General features: G+C 50.1%; 4 protein-coding genes across 4 annotated transcripts; 1 reads left to right on the top strand and 3 right to left on the bottom strand.

Moving 5' to 3' along the window:
* Window positions 1-578: 578 nt before the first annotated feature.
* On the bottom strand, window positions 579-6,042 carry HOO65_100005 (RNA-directed DNA polymerase from mobile element jockey; the record flags this gene model as incomplete). The annotated part of the gene is made up of 5 exons (XM_071004634.1): window positions 579-746; window positions 808-3,082; window positions 3,148-4,030; window positions 4,564-5,735; window positions 5,909-6,042. 5 exons carry the CDS (start codon window positions 6,040-6,042, stop codon window positions 579-581), a joined length of 4,632 nt encoding a protein of 1,543 aa, XP_070855782.1.
* An 887-nt stretch (window positions 6,043-6,929) lies between these two features.
* Window positions 6,930-7,562, top strand: HOO65_100004 (uncharacterized protein; the record flags this gene model as incomplete). Its single annotated transcript, XM_071001695.1, has 1 exon — window positions 6,930-7,562. The coding sequence occupies one exon, from the start codon at window positions 6,930-6,932 to the stop codon at window positions 7,560-7,562; it is 633 nt and encodes a 210-aa protein (XP_070855781.1).
* A 1,188-nt stretch (window positions 7,563-8,750) lies between these two features.
* On the bottom strand, window positions 8,751-9,706 carry HOO65_100003 (Retrovirus-related Pol polyprotein from transposon TNT 1-94; the record flags this gene model as incomplete). Its single annotated transcript, XM_071004698.1, has 2 exons — window positions 8,751-9,164; window positions 9,443-9,706. 2 exons carry the CDS (start codon window positions 9,704-9,706, stop codon window positions 8,751-8,753), a joined length of 678 nt encoding a protein of 225 aa, XP_070855780.1.
* Window positions 9,707-11,143: 1,437 nt separating this feature from the next.
* HOO65_100002 (uncharacterized protein) lies at window positions 11,144-12,684 on the bottom strand (the record flags this gene model as incomplete). Its single annotated transcript, XM_071004674.1, has 4 exons — window positions 11,144-11,849; window positions 11,893-11,998; window positions 12,185-12,424; window positions 12,471-12,684. The coding sequence occupies 4 exons, from the start codon at window positions 12,682-12,684 to the stop codon at window positions 11,144-11,146; spliced, it is 1,266 nt and encodes a 421-aa protein (XP_070855779.1).
* Window positions 12,685-13,157: the final 473 nt, after the last annotated feature.

Genomic DNA, 13,157 nt, shown 5'->3' with positions numbered 1-13,157 from the left:
GGCTCCGTGGATCTCTATGACGTGGGATCAGATCAAGAAAAATGTAGGTTTTTCGAGTCCAGACTTCTCGATTCGGCCGTAAGAAGACTGCTTTTTCGGTCGCCGTATATGGGCCTGTGTAGGCCATCAATCCGTCCTCCAATCCCGGTCACCAGCGGTGCCATAGGGATCTTTTGTTCGGGTCGATTACCTGACAGGTGAAGAGCAAAGCGGGAAGGAAAGATAAGAGCAAAAGGAACAAAAGCAGAAATGGAAAGCATTGAGGCAAACACATTTTCAAGCAGTCAAGCAGCAAAGAGCGAGATTGGGTGAAGGTTTGTGCAAGCAATAGATTTCCAGAGGGTGTTGAATGCGAGGGGAGTGGTTCCCTATGGGGAGAACCAACGGCTGTGTCAGAGGTGGGGAGAGGGGGGGGGGTTCGTCATCCGACTTTATCTCACCTAGCGGAAGCAGAGGGGAGCGGAGGCGGGCCGGGGTGAACGTCAGGTACTCGGCACTTTTCATTGGGGAGACTTCTGTCGGGAGTGGGATTTTTTTCCTGGTGTCTTTAGAGTTAGTTGGGGCGGTTCACGCCGCTGTTAGTTTTCTTGGATTGTCATGTCGGGCTTGACCGTTTGGCAATCGCGCCGATCAGAGACGTTCTGCCTTTGGAAGAGAGCAGCAACTTCTGCACGAAGGTATGGCTCCATGGTTTTGAGTTTTTCCGGCAGGTCCACTCGTGGGTTTCTTTCTTGTCGCTGCCACATCTGTGGCAGTGATTGCGAGTGTCCGGGTGATTCATCCTTCGGTGGTATGCTGCGAAGTCACCGTGTCCTGATATCGCTGCCAGGATCTTTCCCTGGTGCTTGCGGGGGCCTTCTGGAACGCCCAGCTTGTCTGGGTGGGGAATTCCAAGAGTTTCCTGGTGGCATGGTGTACAACCGTTTTCTGATCCTTGAACCAGGCTTTGTGTGCTTGGTGGAGGTCCTCTCTCAGCCATCTCTTAGCTCTCGCTAGCGACATGGTATATTCAAAGACTTCCACTGCAGCACTTTTAGCAAGGGCATCAGCTTTTTCATTGCCTTCAATTCCCCTGTGACCTGGGACCCAGATGCAGTGTACCTCGAGTGAGGGGTGCTGCGCTCTAAGGTTCTGTGCTGTTTGCCTGGCCCTGTCGACGTCGAATTGAGATGTTCCCACTTTCCTCTGCATGGAGTTCATTCGCGTCGTCGCTGCCTGGTTGTCTGTGCAGATCCAGATGGTCCTGCTGTGCGTGAGGTGCCACTGTTTCAGACTCTCTAGTCCGTGCTTGATCGCTCGGATTTCGGCGTCTGCTACCTCTGTCCATCTCCCGCAGGACCATCCCCCTTCGGTGATGCAGTTTCCCTCGCTCTCTGCCCACCAGCCTGCTCCTGTCCAGCCGTTTTCCAGTTTAGAGCCGTCCGTGTACAGCCAGATGTCTGTTGGCGGACACCTTGCTTTCCAGGCGAGGTGGCTCTCTGCCGCTTCTTCCTTCTGGAGCCCTTCTGTTTTTGCCCCGTCTGGGGGAACTGATGTTGGGGGCGGGTTGACACACAGTGGGCCATACCTGGGGAGGGGCTTCGGGAGGAGTCTCAGTATTTCCTTCTGGTGTTTGCAGTCCTTCAGATCATACAGTGGGTGTGCTGTATCCAGTGAGTGCCACCTGACTGCTTCCCTCTTGACTGATGCGTCCAGTGTGATTTCTGCTGGTGGGCAGTTCGCTGCCATGTGTATAAGGGCCGTGGGAGTAGTGCGGTAGGCCGGGAGGGCGACTAGGAGTGCTCTTCTAAGAGGCTTTCCCAGCTTCTTCGATTTGCCTTTGTTGCCGCGTTGCTCTGGTTTCCACCAAGTTGCTGCCGCGTATGTCATAGTCGCCATGATTCCGGATTTGACTACCTGGACTAATTGTTTCACGGGGGCGCCGTGTCTACAGCCTCTGAGGATCGAGAGGCTGTTTACTGACTTTTCCATTCTTCCCGCTATCTCGTTCACGTGTGCTGTGAATTTGAGTCTCCTGTCGAAGCGGACTCCCAGCCATTTGAGTGAGCCGTTTCTAGGGGTGGCCTTAATCACAGGCGCTCCAGTCAGTTCCAAGTCTGGGTTGTCTTGGGTGCGTTTCCTTGTCATGTGTAACAGCTGCGACTTCTTGTGGTCCAGTTGAAGCCCGTTGTCTGTGCACCACCCAATGGTGTACTCCATGACTACTCTCAGGTCCCTGATGCAGTTCTCCCAGGTTCTGCCTTTTATCAGCCAGAGCCCGTCGTCCATATATCCTCTCAGGTAGTTGCTCCAGCTGTAGTATAACGGCGCCATGAATAGCATGTACAGGATTGGTGAGATTGGCGACCCTTGTGGGAGGCTTCCGCTCGTGTTTCCTGGTGGCTCTGTGGTGTCGTCCAGCGTTATCTGTGAGGTCCTCGATTCCAAAAAGGATTGAACCCATTTGCAAACGTGACCTGGCCATCCTTGCCCTTGGAGTCTCCTGACCATCCTGTTGGGGAGGATGCCGTCGAAGGCTCCCCGTATGTCGAAGGACAAGATTGAGGTTAGTTCTCCTCTTTCCATGTTTTCCTTGATCTCGTTTACCAAGGCGAGCGTTAGATCCGATGCTGCTCTTTTGGGGAGGGCGCATGCGTAGTTCCCGCAGAAAAGTCCTTTCAGCATCGCCTCATGGGTCAGTCTCTTGGCTATGGCCCTTTCCAGAGCTTTGCCTAGAGTCGGAAGCAGAGAGATGAGTCGGTATGATTTCGGGTCAGATCTATCCCTTTTTCCGGGCTTTGGGAGTGCGATCAGTTTGGCTTCCTTGAAACATGTTGGATGGATGCCCCTACGTAGGCATCCGTTGAATAGGTCTGTTATGAGATTTCCCAGGGCTGGCCAGCTCATCGCCAGGAGTTTGTTCTGGATGCCGTCATTTCCGGGGGCGGTGTTTAGCGGCTTTCTGATGGCGCTCTCGACTTCTGCCTTGGAGAGGGGTTGCCACGCTTCCCCCTGTCGCCCTGCACCTCTGGTCGGTCGAGATCGGGGAGACCGCTCCCTGTAAGATGTGCTTCTCTCAGGGTTCGGATCTTGTCTTGTGGATCTGTGTGGGTTACACTATCCACAATTATTGCCTGGGACCGGGTTTTCTGTGGGCGGGAAAGCCACTTCGCTGCCTTGTGGGCTGCGGCCTGGGAGGTCATGTTTGCTGTCAGATTCTGGTAGAACTCCTTGGAGGCTTTCCAGATGGCCCTTGACAGGTCCTTTTTGGCTTCTGCGTGCTGGAGTCTGGCTACGTCGAGTTCCGTGTCGAGGTTCGTGGCTCCGGCCTTCAACATCCACTGGAGGGACCTCAGTGTCCTTCCGGTTTCAGTTGCGGCACGTTTCTTGTCGTGGCATGACTCGTTCCACCATTTGTATCCCGAGCCTGTGACTCTCTTCTGGGGTGTCGTGGCCTCGAAGGCGTCTTGCAGAACCCGAGTTATCTCCTTTGCCGTCGACTCCAGTGATCTGTCATGGTTTTGCCAGTTTTCAGGGAGGGTGTCTACCAGCGCTCTTGCCTTTGTCCCACAAGCTTCGATGAATGTCTCCTTGTCTGTGTCTTTGAGGCGTCTTGTGGAGTATGTTGGTCCTCTGGCGTGCGATGCGATGATCGAGATCTCCTGTGGGGAGTGGTCGCTTCCGCACTCCAGAGCGCCTGCCATTTGGTATCGCTTCACCTTGTTCCAGATGTTGGCTGCGACCAGTGTCAAGTCTAGGACCCCTCCTCCGTCATGGGTGGAGAGGCCATTGTCGTTAGCGCAGATTAGTCTCTTTCTCTCAATCCATTCTACCAGCTGTTCTGCTTTCGAACTGTTCCGGGTTATCGTGTCGTCCCACATCTGGTGGTGCAGGTTGAAGTCTCCCATGATTAAAGTGTTATCTAGCCGAGTACCTATCGTTGTCAGCATGTCCACAGCTTCGTTTGGTCTTACACTGCTTCCCCCGGCGTTGTATATCCCGATTACCGAGAAAGCGTCGTCACCTCGCTGTGCTGTGACTGCGCTGATATCTGGGTGTGTGGGTATATTTCCGGAGGTGAAGATGTTGAACGTTGAGTTTTTTCTGACAAAGCTTATTGCCCGTCTCCTTGTCTCTCCCTCTGTTACTTGTTCCGTCAGTGTGAACTGGGGGTGCAGTGATGTTCGGTCTAACCTGCACGGTGGTTCTTGGATGAGAACTATGTCCGCCCCCCTGGAGTAAGCTGTCTGCAAAATGCTCTTCTGTGCACTGGGCGTGCGTCGAACGTTTGCTTGGATCACCTTTAGCTGTTTCTCGTTGCCGTGGATTCGCCCATAGGGTTCACCTCTCATTCAAGGGGGGGTTGCCCGGCCTGGGCCCTGCTTGGAGTACCTTGCTCACTGGAGGTCTTGTTGCTTTCCGTTGCTTTGTTTTCTTGGTGTTCGCTCAAGCGGTGTGGCCCGCGGCACGTTTTGCACCTCAGTGGATAATTGCAGTTTTTGGTTTGGTGAGTGCGGCCACAGCGGTCGCACTGCGGGGGTGGGCGGGGTGTGCCGTGCGAGCTACGGACTACCCGGGTCAGACCTAGGATTTCCATGGTGCGGGGGATCTTTTCCGGCTTGTGTACTGCCACTCTGAGGCCTTTCATCGTTGGGTCCCGCTCGTATTCTCTCCAAACCATACTTTTGACCGTCCCCCCAAAAGCTTCCTGGACCTCTTTTCTCACATCCTCCAGCGAGGTACGACGTGAGACCAGCTTATTGTTTTCCACTGTGTTGATAGTGGCAGGGATATTGGGGATTACGAATTTCTCCCAGATAGATTCCATCTCCAATTCGGCCGCGCTGAGGAAATTTCCAATCCTTTCCTTCATTTCTCTGTCAAGGGTGCCGTCTTTCAGGGTGATCGCTAGGCCTGTTCTGGTCTCTGTTACCTTGGCCACCTTGTCTTGTCCTTTGAAGATTACCTGGTTCAGTCTTTGTCTCGTGACTGAGGTATTCACTTTTCTCCACTTGGAGTCCTCGTAGAGCGTTGCCAAGTAGCGGTTTCCCACGTTTGTGTCAAGAGGCTTTGCCTGTGGTTTTCCTGTATCGGTGGGTTTGGCTGGGATCGCTGGTGTGGCTGTTTCCTTGCCGGAGGCGGCCTTTTGGGCCCAGGTCATTTGTGTGTCAGTTTGCTGACTTTTGGCCTTGTGGGTGGGCTGCGTCCTTGCTTGGCTGGGGGTCGTTCCAGCCAGGTTTAGGCGGAGCCTTTTGGCGACCAACTCCTTGACTTCCTTTAGGAGGTAGTCGACCTCCAGGCGTGCTGTTTGGTCGTTCTTGTCTAGGCCCGGGTTTACCTCGAAGTTGTCCAGAGCCAGCATAAGGGCCGCGGCACCTCTTTTTTTTGCCTCTCTTTCCTTGTTTGCTTCCTTCCATACGGTGTCCAGCAGCTTGCTGAAGCTACCTTTCGGTTTTTTTGCCCCATTGTCTGTGGGGGTCGGGTCTGTGGTGGTGGTTCCAGTAGTTGTTGCGGCGGCATCCGTTGCGGCTGGGCTCTGTTGTTGAGCGACCGAGCCTGGTGTCTGGAGGGGGACTTCCTTCTCGTTAGGGGGTTCTTCTCGAGGGTGGTCGGGGGCGGTGACGGTTAGGGGGCGTAAGGGGGGCATCTGGGAGGGAGGGTCCGGTGGGTGGGGAGACGCAGCCTTGCAAGGCTGACGCGTCTGATCTACCATGTCGGTGTCCTCCATGGTAGAAGGGCGTGTTTTGGGGGTAATTCTGCGATGGGTTCTCAAAAAAAAAAAACAAATGAATTAATTATTTAATGCACTTATTTGGCTATATGGTCGTATGTTATCAATTTCATGTGGTCGTATGTTGGAAAAATATGGCCCTTATCGGATATTATAGCCGACTGTAGTTAACCGGCGAGTGCCAAAGACACAACCAACCCCGAGACAGGAAGGGCAGCAATGAAGAAGGTGACGAAGAGGGTGAAGATGAGGGAGAATTGAAGGGGAAGAGAGAAGGGGTGGGAGGAGGAAACGTTTGCAGGATAGGAAGGAGATGTCGAGGAGGGCTCCATGCCGAAAGCCGACGGCCTTTTAGACTAGTTTACACGTGGTGGGAGTGCATTGGCAACTCTACAAGACTGGCGGGGAGGTTCGTAAAGAAACTCCTCAGAGGATAGGTCCTGTAGGTACCTAGTGGAAAAACTAGACCCTAAATGGAGGGCGTGTCGAGTAGACACATAACAGGGGACAGGCTAGCACGGAGGGAGGCGGGGTATTCAGATTTGTTTGATGTTTACGTGCACCGTTTTTGCTTTCTTCTTTCTTGTTGTGTTTTGTTTTCTTTTCTAGTTCTTGTTACTGGGTAGACAGGCAAATGATGAGGGACTAGATCGGAATAGGAAAGTAGATGTGAAGGGGCACTGCACAAACACTTTAGATGGTGTCTTCCTTTCTCCCTCATCTAACAATAAAGTCATCTAATCGGTAAACTCGGTACTACCTACAAGTCCCGTAACAATCATGAGACATTTTGTGCAGTGGGCCCCATGGGACTTTCTCATCTAGAAGTGGTAGCTCAATCTCATGATTCATTCCTAGACGGCCAGGTGGAAAGCACTTGGTAAATTGTGCATCTGGGTTGAAGGCATCTACATTTTCCTTCATTACCCAAGTAGGGGTGTTTGATTTCCACTTCTCAGAGTCTACAAGCCCCTGCTCTTGATGGAGGCGGTCCAATGCTTTGTTTGTGTCTTCAATCGTAGCTCTAAAGACTTTTGCATTGTGCATTTTGTGTTGGCTGTTATCTTTCTTAATCAACTGCTCAAAAGTTTTCATTCTTCATACAAACTGTGGCTTGGAGATAGTTTGTGTGTTTCTGCCACACATTGTAACGTTTTTCTTTTTGAAAGTGATTAACGTACAGAATAAGCATGCGCACCAAACAAGTGGTGTTGAAAAAATGGTTAATAAACTCCTCGCCGACCACGACGCGTCACCTGTTGGTAAGCCCTGGGCTTCTAACTTCGTCAAGCGACAACCAGACCTCAAGACGCGATTTAATCGTAGATACGACTGTCAAAGAGCCAAATGCGAAGATCCTACTATTATTCGCGATTGGTTCAGGCTCGTGGAGGACACAATCGCCAAGTATGGCATTACCCTTGTGGATATTTACAACTTTGATGAGACTGGGTTTATGATGGGCGTCATTGTGAGTGGAATGGTTGTCATGGGTGCAGAAAGACGTGGAAAGGCAAAATCAGTGCAGCCTGGAAACCGGGAATGGGTTACTGCCATTCAGGCGATCAATGCCGAAGGCAGGGCGATCGCGCCGTTTATCGTAGTTGCGGGCCGATATCACCTTGCCAGCTGGTACCAAGAAAGCAACCTTCCGGGGGATTTGGCTATCGCGACAACCCATAATCGCTGGACTGATAATGAGACAGGCCTTGAGTGGCTTAAGCACTTTGATCGGCATACAAAGGCACGATCTAGTGGTCGCTATCGACTTCTGATCTTCGACGGTCAAACGAGACCCTTGGCAAGCGGCGCAGAGCAAAAAGAAGGCGGCTACAGAATACAGGAACAATGACTGTAGATGATGGTTAGCAGGCGATTGATCAAAAGGACATTAACACACAGATAGAGGGGGAATTATCGAGAAGTGGTGGTCGAGGAAGGTCGGGGCTAGTGAATGAAAGGCACTGTAGGACATGTGGCAGAACTGGTCATAATGCAAGAACATGTCAGATAGTTTCTACAATGTCTGCAGAAGAACATAGCACTTAGTTTCAATTGTTTAGATGCTTTGTTGTGTTTTTATGCCACTTTCTGTCTTGAGTGTTGATTTTTTTGGTGCGCATGCTTATCGTGTACGTTAGGCAACCAGAAGGACATGATGCGGAGCCTGTTCTACAGATTCTAAAACCCAAAAAAAATGTTGCGTAGCGCACAATACATGTTAGGTAGCATCTCATACAAGCCCCACTTCTTCAAAATCAAGACCCACACCTATTGTGACTGAACACCAATGAAAGGGCAGATGGAGTCAGAGAAGTGGGTCTCATGGATCAGCCGAGGATGATCCGAAATCCTGTGGCCACAACCCACAACAGACCTTTTTCAGGTGGGCAGTAACCGTGTCGTTTGATCTTAGTGATTCCAGTAGACATTAAATATATTCAAATTCAAATCCAGGTGGGCAGAAGTGATATGAGCTGGTACGATCGGGGCTCATTGCGTGCGTGTCCCAGCTTTGGGATCACTACGAGGCCAGCCTGCTTGATAAACGCTTGGATGGTTCCCACTCTCTAAACAAGGATTGTCAAGTTGTGTTATTGTGTTACCTGTTACGGGACTTGTAGGTATTACTTAGCTTACCGATTGAATGACTTTATTGTTAGATGAGGGAGAGAGCAAGAAACTATCTAAAGTGTTTGTTGGCAGTGCCCCTTCTTTTATCCTCTGCAAGGTTTTCTGCCCCTTCACATCTACTTCCCTATTCTGGTCTAGTCCCTTATCATTCATTTGCCTGTCTACCCAGCAACACCTGGTTTCATCTCCAGCACTCTTCGTATTACCTTTGCCACTCCTACTCCAGGAGTTGGGTCGTAGCGCAGAGACCGAGTTTGGTTTCCTGGTCCTCTGCTCCTGCTGGACACCAAGCTAGCTCCCATCAGGAGCAGGTCTTTTTTGTACTCGCTTAAGGAAGTGTACTCCTTTGTTGACATCATTCTGCTGATAGTCCCTGCTCCACATATGATGTCTTTATGTTGTTAGGCTACTTGGAACCATCGGCCTCGACAACGATCAGCTCTGTATCAGAAATGTAGTCTGCCACTGAACGGTGGTGGTTCACGGCTTCTGTGTATGTCCTTGGTTCACGTTCGGCAAGTTTTGTCATCATAGCTCTGATTCTTTTTGCCGCAGGGTCGTCGCTTTCGTCATCCCTCTGTTGGATGTGTGCATATGATCTCTTCAGGATGCCACGTGTGTAGAGATCTTGTAGCTGCCTGTTGACCCTCTCTTGTATGCTGTCCGGTGTGTCTATGTCCATAGGTCTTTCCGTCCGTTGCGTTGTCTGCATGGTCTGTGTATCCTCATGGCCCTGATCGGTTTGGATCTCCGCAGTTATGGGTTTCTCTTTCGCGGTGTCCTCCATTTGAATGTCTTCGTCTAAGGCTGTTGTGTCCACCTGGGGTTCTGGTTCTACCTCGTCATTTGATGTCGTGTCAACGGCAGGGGGGGGGGTTGCTCATCGCTGGTTTCTTGTCTTGTAGTTCCGCTCGTGACATCCAGCGTGTGTTCGTCGTCTGTGTTGCTTTCTGGGTTCCTGCCAGTTTCCAGTTGTCCATCGTCTGATCAGGCTTCATCCAGCAGTGAGTCCCCTGGGTTGCTTTCGAAAAGCTTTAATTACTCTGTGATAAATGTTTTTCGCTTTTTGATGTCCCAGCAGGCGTGTCTTCCAGTTACCTTTTCGTCGATCAGTAGCAGAATCCCTTCTCTGCCTCGAGCATCCATCTTGCTCCTTTGTTGGGTGTTCGGGTTCTTGTCGTGTGCATTGTGGAATATGATCTTGCATCCCCATCTGTGGATGTGAGTGGTGTTCGGGCGTATGCTGAAGAAAGGTTCGAAAGGAGATTTGGATTCTGTGATGCTTGCCCTGTTTGCGATGAATGCCGTATGGACCGCAGCGTATGGCCAGAACATGGTTGGCATCGATGCGTCAAGTATCATTGTGCGAGTCGAGTTGTTGATTGTTCTGATCGCTCTCTCTGCTGTCTCGTTTTGACTTGATGTGCCTGAGATTGTAAATTGGGCATCAGATCCGCAATCCTTTTGCCATTGGAGCGTTAATTTATTTAGTTCCGGTCCATTGTCGGTTCGGAATGCCTGATTGTCTTGCCCATTTTAAGCTCTATTTGGTGCTTTCAGTCATTTAGCACATCTGGCGCATCTCGGCGGTGCTGAATCGGTAAAACCCATTTGTACTTGGACGAGTCGTCTACTACAATGATGTAGTATTGCGCCTTGTTGACAGCCATAGGGTGAGGTCCTGATATGTCCATGTGAATCAGGTCCAGAGGCTCTTGGCTCGCGAGATTGTGGGAATGGCCATTTATCTTCGTGATTTTTCCTTTGACACAGACTTGGCAGTGGAAATTGTCTGGTTTCGCAGTGATGGTCCAAGTTTCCTTATCAGCCGATTGTTGGTGAATCTTCCTCGGTTTCTGTTCGCCTACATTGTTACGGTTAGAGCGCGCTGCTATGGTACGTAGAGAATCTTTATTGATTGATGAGGAGGGGAAGGAGTCGATCTAGAAGGTTGTGCTGGTCACTCCCCTGTATTTCCGCCCATCTTCACCGGCTTCCATGTTCAGTACTAAACTGCAATATACATGGCCAAACTTGACGTGAGCTTCCTCGTATGACATTTGTGCTGCCACTGGTGTCTCGGTCTCTACGCATGGAGTTGTGTATAGTCCATCTCTCTCGATGAGATTCGTGTATCTTCGGCTTCGTTTGATGAAGGCTCCTGATTCGCTTGCAATCACTTCTAATCCTTTTCGACACAATTTCTTTACAGATAGGAGATTCTGGTTCAATCTTTCAACGTGGTAGACATTTATGACTATATGAGAACTGCCAACATTTATCTTTGCCAACCCAACTATCCGTGTGTGGGATGGGGTCTACTTTTCGGAGACTGTAGATTTTGGTTAGGTCGCCTCTGTCAAGTTGTGTGTGGATGCACTGTTGACGATCCGATGGTTGGGGATTTTCTTACTTGGTGTTACGGGTGAGGCGAAATGCTATGATACGTATATAGTCTTTATTGATTGATGAGGAGGGAAAGGAGTCTATCTAGAAGGTTGTGCTGGTGAGCAGGGTGAAATACTTTACTTACCCCCTGTGTTTCCGCCCACCTTCACCGCCTTCCATATTCAGTACTAAACTGCAATACTTGGGTTCTCGTCCATCAGGCTCATGTTCGCGGTAATGTTTCTACGTTCCCATGTCTTCTTCGTTCTACATTCGCTTTCACGATGCCCAAGCTTTGTGCAGAAGAAGCATTTGGTCTTTGACTGCTGCTGGATTTGGTCGGGTCGTGTCTGGTTTCAAGTAGAACTCGAACTTGTCTTCTGGAAGTTTTTGGGTAGGGAGTCAACTTCGTCATCGATTTTGTACATGATGTCTGTCCATTTTCTTTGAGAGTGCTTCAGGTGTCGCTCGAGGATGGTCGCGATGTTCCGAGGAAGGCGGTTTGCCCAGAGATGAACGATGAGCCTGGTTGTCATGCAGCCTGTAGTTGTTCCATCCAGGAGATGCTCGAAGTTGGGGATTTCTCCAAACTTGTTTTGGATTTTCAACCACTTTTTGAAACATTCTATCCCCTTCTTTCCATTCCATGTCCTGGAACACTTTTTCCATCAACTTCGCGTGCTGTTGGTCGGTAGAGGTTTTGTATTTCATCCGTAGCATTGTCCAGCATCTTTTGGCACTGGGTGCACCGTCAACATAATCAAGGGTTTCTTCGTCCAGGCTTGCACGAATTAGGCCTAGGGCCTCCGTCTCGTCTTCGGCCTCTTCTCTGTCCGATCTTTCTACGTCCATGGCGTGGAGGAACTCCTCTTCTTCAAGGCCCTTGAAAAGATGCAGTATCCCAAGACCCTTGAAGTTCCTGATCATGTTATGTTGGTTGACCAGTTGTTCCAGTTTAATTCGGTGAGTTTCGGTTTCGTGCTCTTGATTATTGTAGGGTCTAGGAGTCTTGCCGTCATTTTCGGTTGAGGATCGGAGTTGGTTGACGTGTTGGAAAATTTGATCGCCTGGCTTAGCGATATTATCAGTGCCGCAAGGTCCACCCGTATCTCCTTTTCTGGAGCCGATTGTCACGGGTTAGATCACAGATAGTGTCTGACAAGTTTGGGATAACCCAGGCTGCGTGCTTTTCTTTGAAGCCACCTACATCTATCTCGAAATAGGCGATTTTGTCGGAGATGGTGACCTTCGTGCTGTTAAATGGGGCTAAGCTGCGGGGTTTTGCAGCTTTTTGCGTGGGGAGCTTAAACTTCTTCACAATTCTTTGGCTTATCGTGGAGGTTGAGGTGCTACCAGTATCTATTAAGGCGATGGATGGGAAACTCCCATTAATTACTACATCTGCCTCTATAGCTCGTTTCTGATCTGATTGCCCTGTCTCTGTAAGCTAACCCGTGACAGGCCATTCTTCTCCATTGGCTTCAAGAAAGGTTTGTTCCGCCTCCGAGATATAGTCGGCCATTGAGCGACGCCCCATCTTCATTGACGACGCTCTATCGAGAGCGAGTTGTTGGGCACTCGGATCCGAGAAGGTTTCCTCTAAGAAAGTGTAGAAGGCTTTCAGGGCCTTCTTTCCATCCTTCATGGAGTAATACGTCTCCATGTGTAGGGCAACCTTTGCCCGCGCCTTCACTGTAGGTGTAATTCATAAAGCCCCTTTCTCCACCGTGGGCTTCACACTCATGCAGTTGTTTTTCCTTGATGTCAGTCAAGAAAATTTTGAACTGGAAAGAGCTCTTTCCATCGTATTTTTCGATATCTGCAATGATTGGTCGGATCTGGCGCTTGTTTTCAATCTCGAGGGCCTCGATCTTGGCCAGGAGTCGGGCCACGTTGTCATCTTGCGTCGGGGGTTCGGGCTTTACGGAGGCACTACCGGTAACCCCAGGCATTTTGTCGGGATGGGCGAAAAGAGGGGAAAAGAAGAAAAAGAAATTGGAAATTTCAAGAGTTTTGGATTTTTAAAGAATGTGTAATAATGTCACGGGTTAGATCACAGATAGTTTCATATGACCGATGGCGTTTCTGGATTCATGTTGTCGGTTGGTTTGTTGCCGAATGTGTACGGTTGTGTTCGATTATTGCGTTGTTTCTTCGACGCGTGTATCTGTCCACGGAGTTTCGGGGATTACGGGGTAGATTCTCCTCAACAGGTTTGTTTCTCTTTCATGTCAGCCATAACAATGCGACAACGCATATGGCTTTATCCATCGAACTTTTCGACGTCAGGTGTGATGGCACGTGGTCGCTCTGAGTTTTGGTCCCTTTCAGAACGTTCCCATTCTAGAGCCTCTACTTTCGCTAGAAGCTTCTCAATGATCTGCTCGATTTCCAATTATTTTTCTTGTTCATCTATGGGTATTGG

The sequence above is a fragment of the Ceratocystis lukuohia genome, assembly GCF_044167205.1.
Source record: "Ceratocystis lukuohia strain C4212 chromosome Unknown Supercontig10_pilon, whole genome shotgun sequence".
NCBI classification, from domain to species: Eukaryota; Fungi; Ascomycota; class Sordariomycetes; order Microascales; family Ceratocystidaceae; genus Ceratocystis; species Ceratocystis lukuohia.
This window is presented reverse-complemented; position numbering and strand designations above follow the sequence as displayed.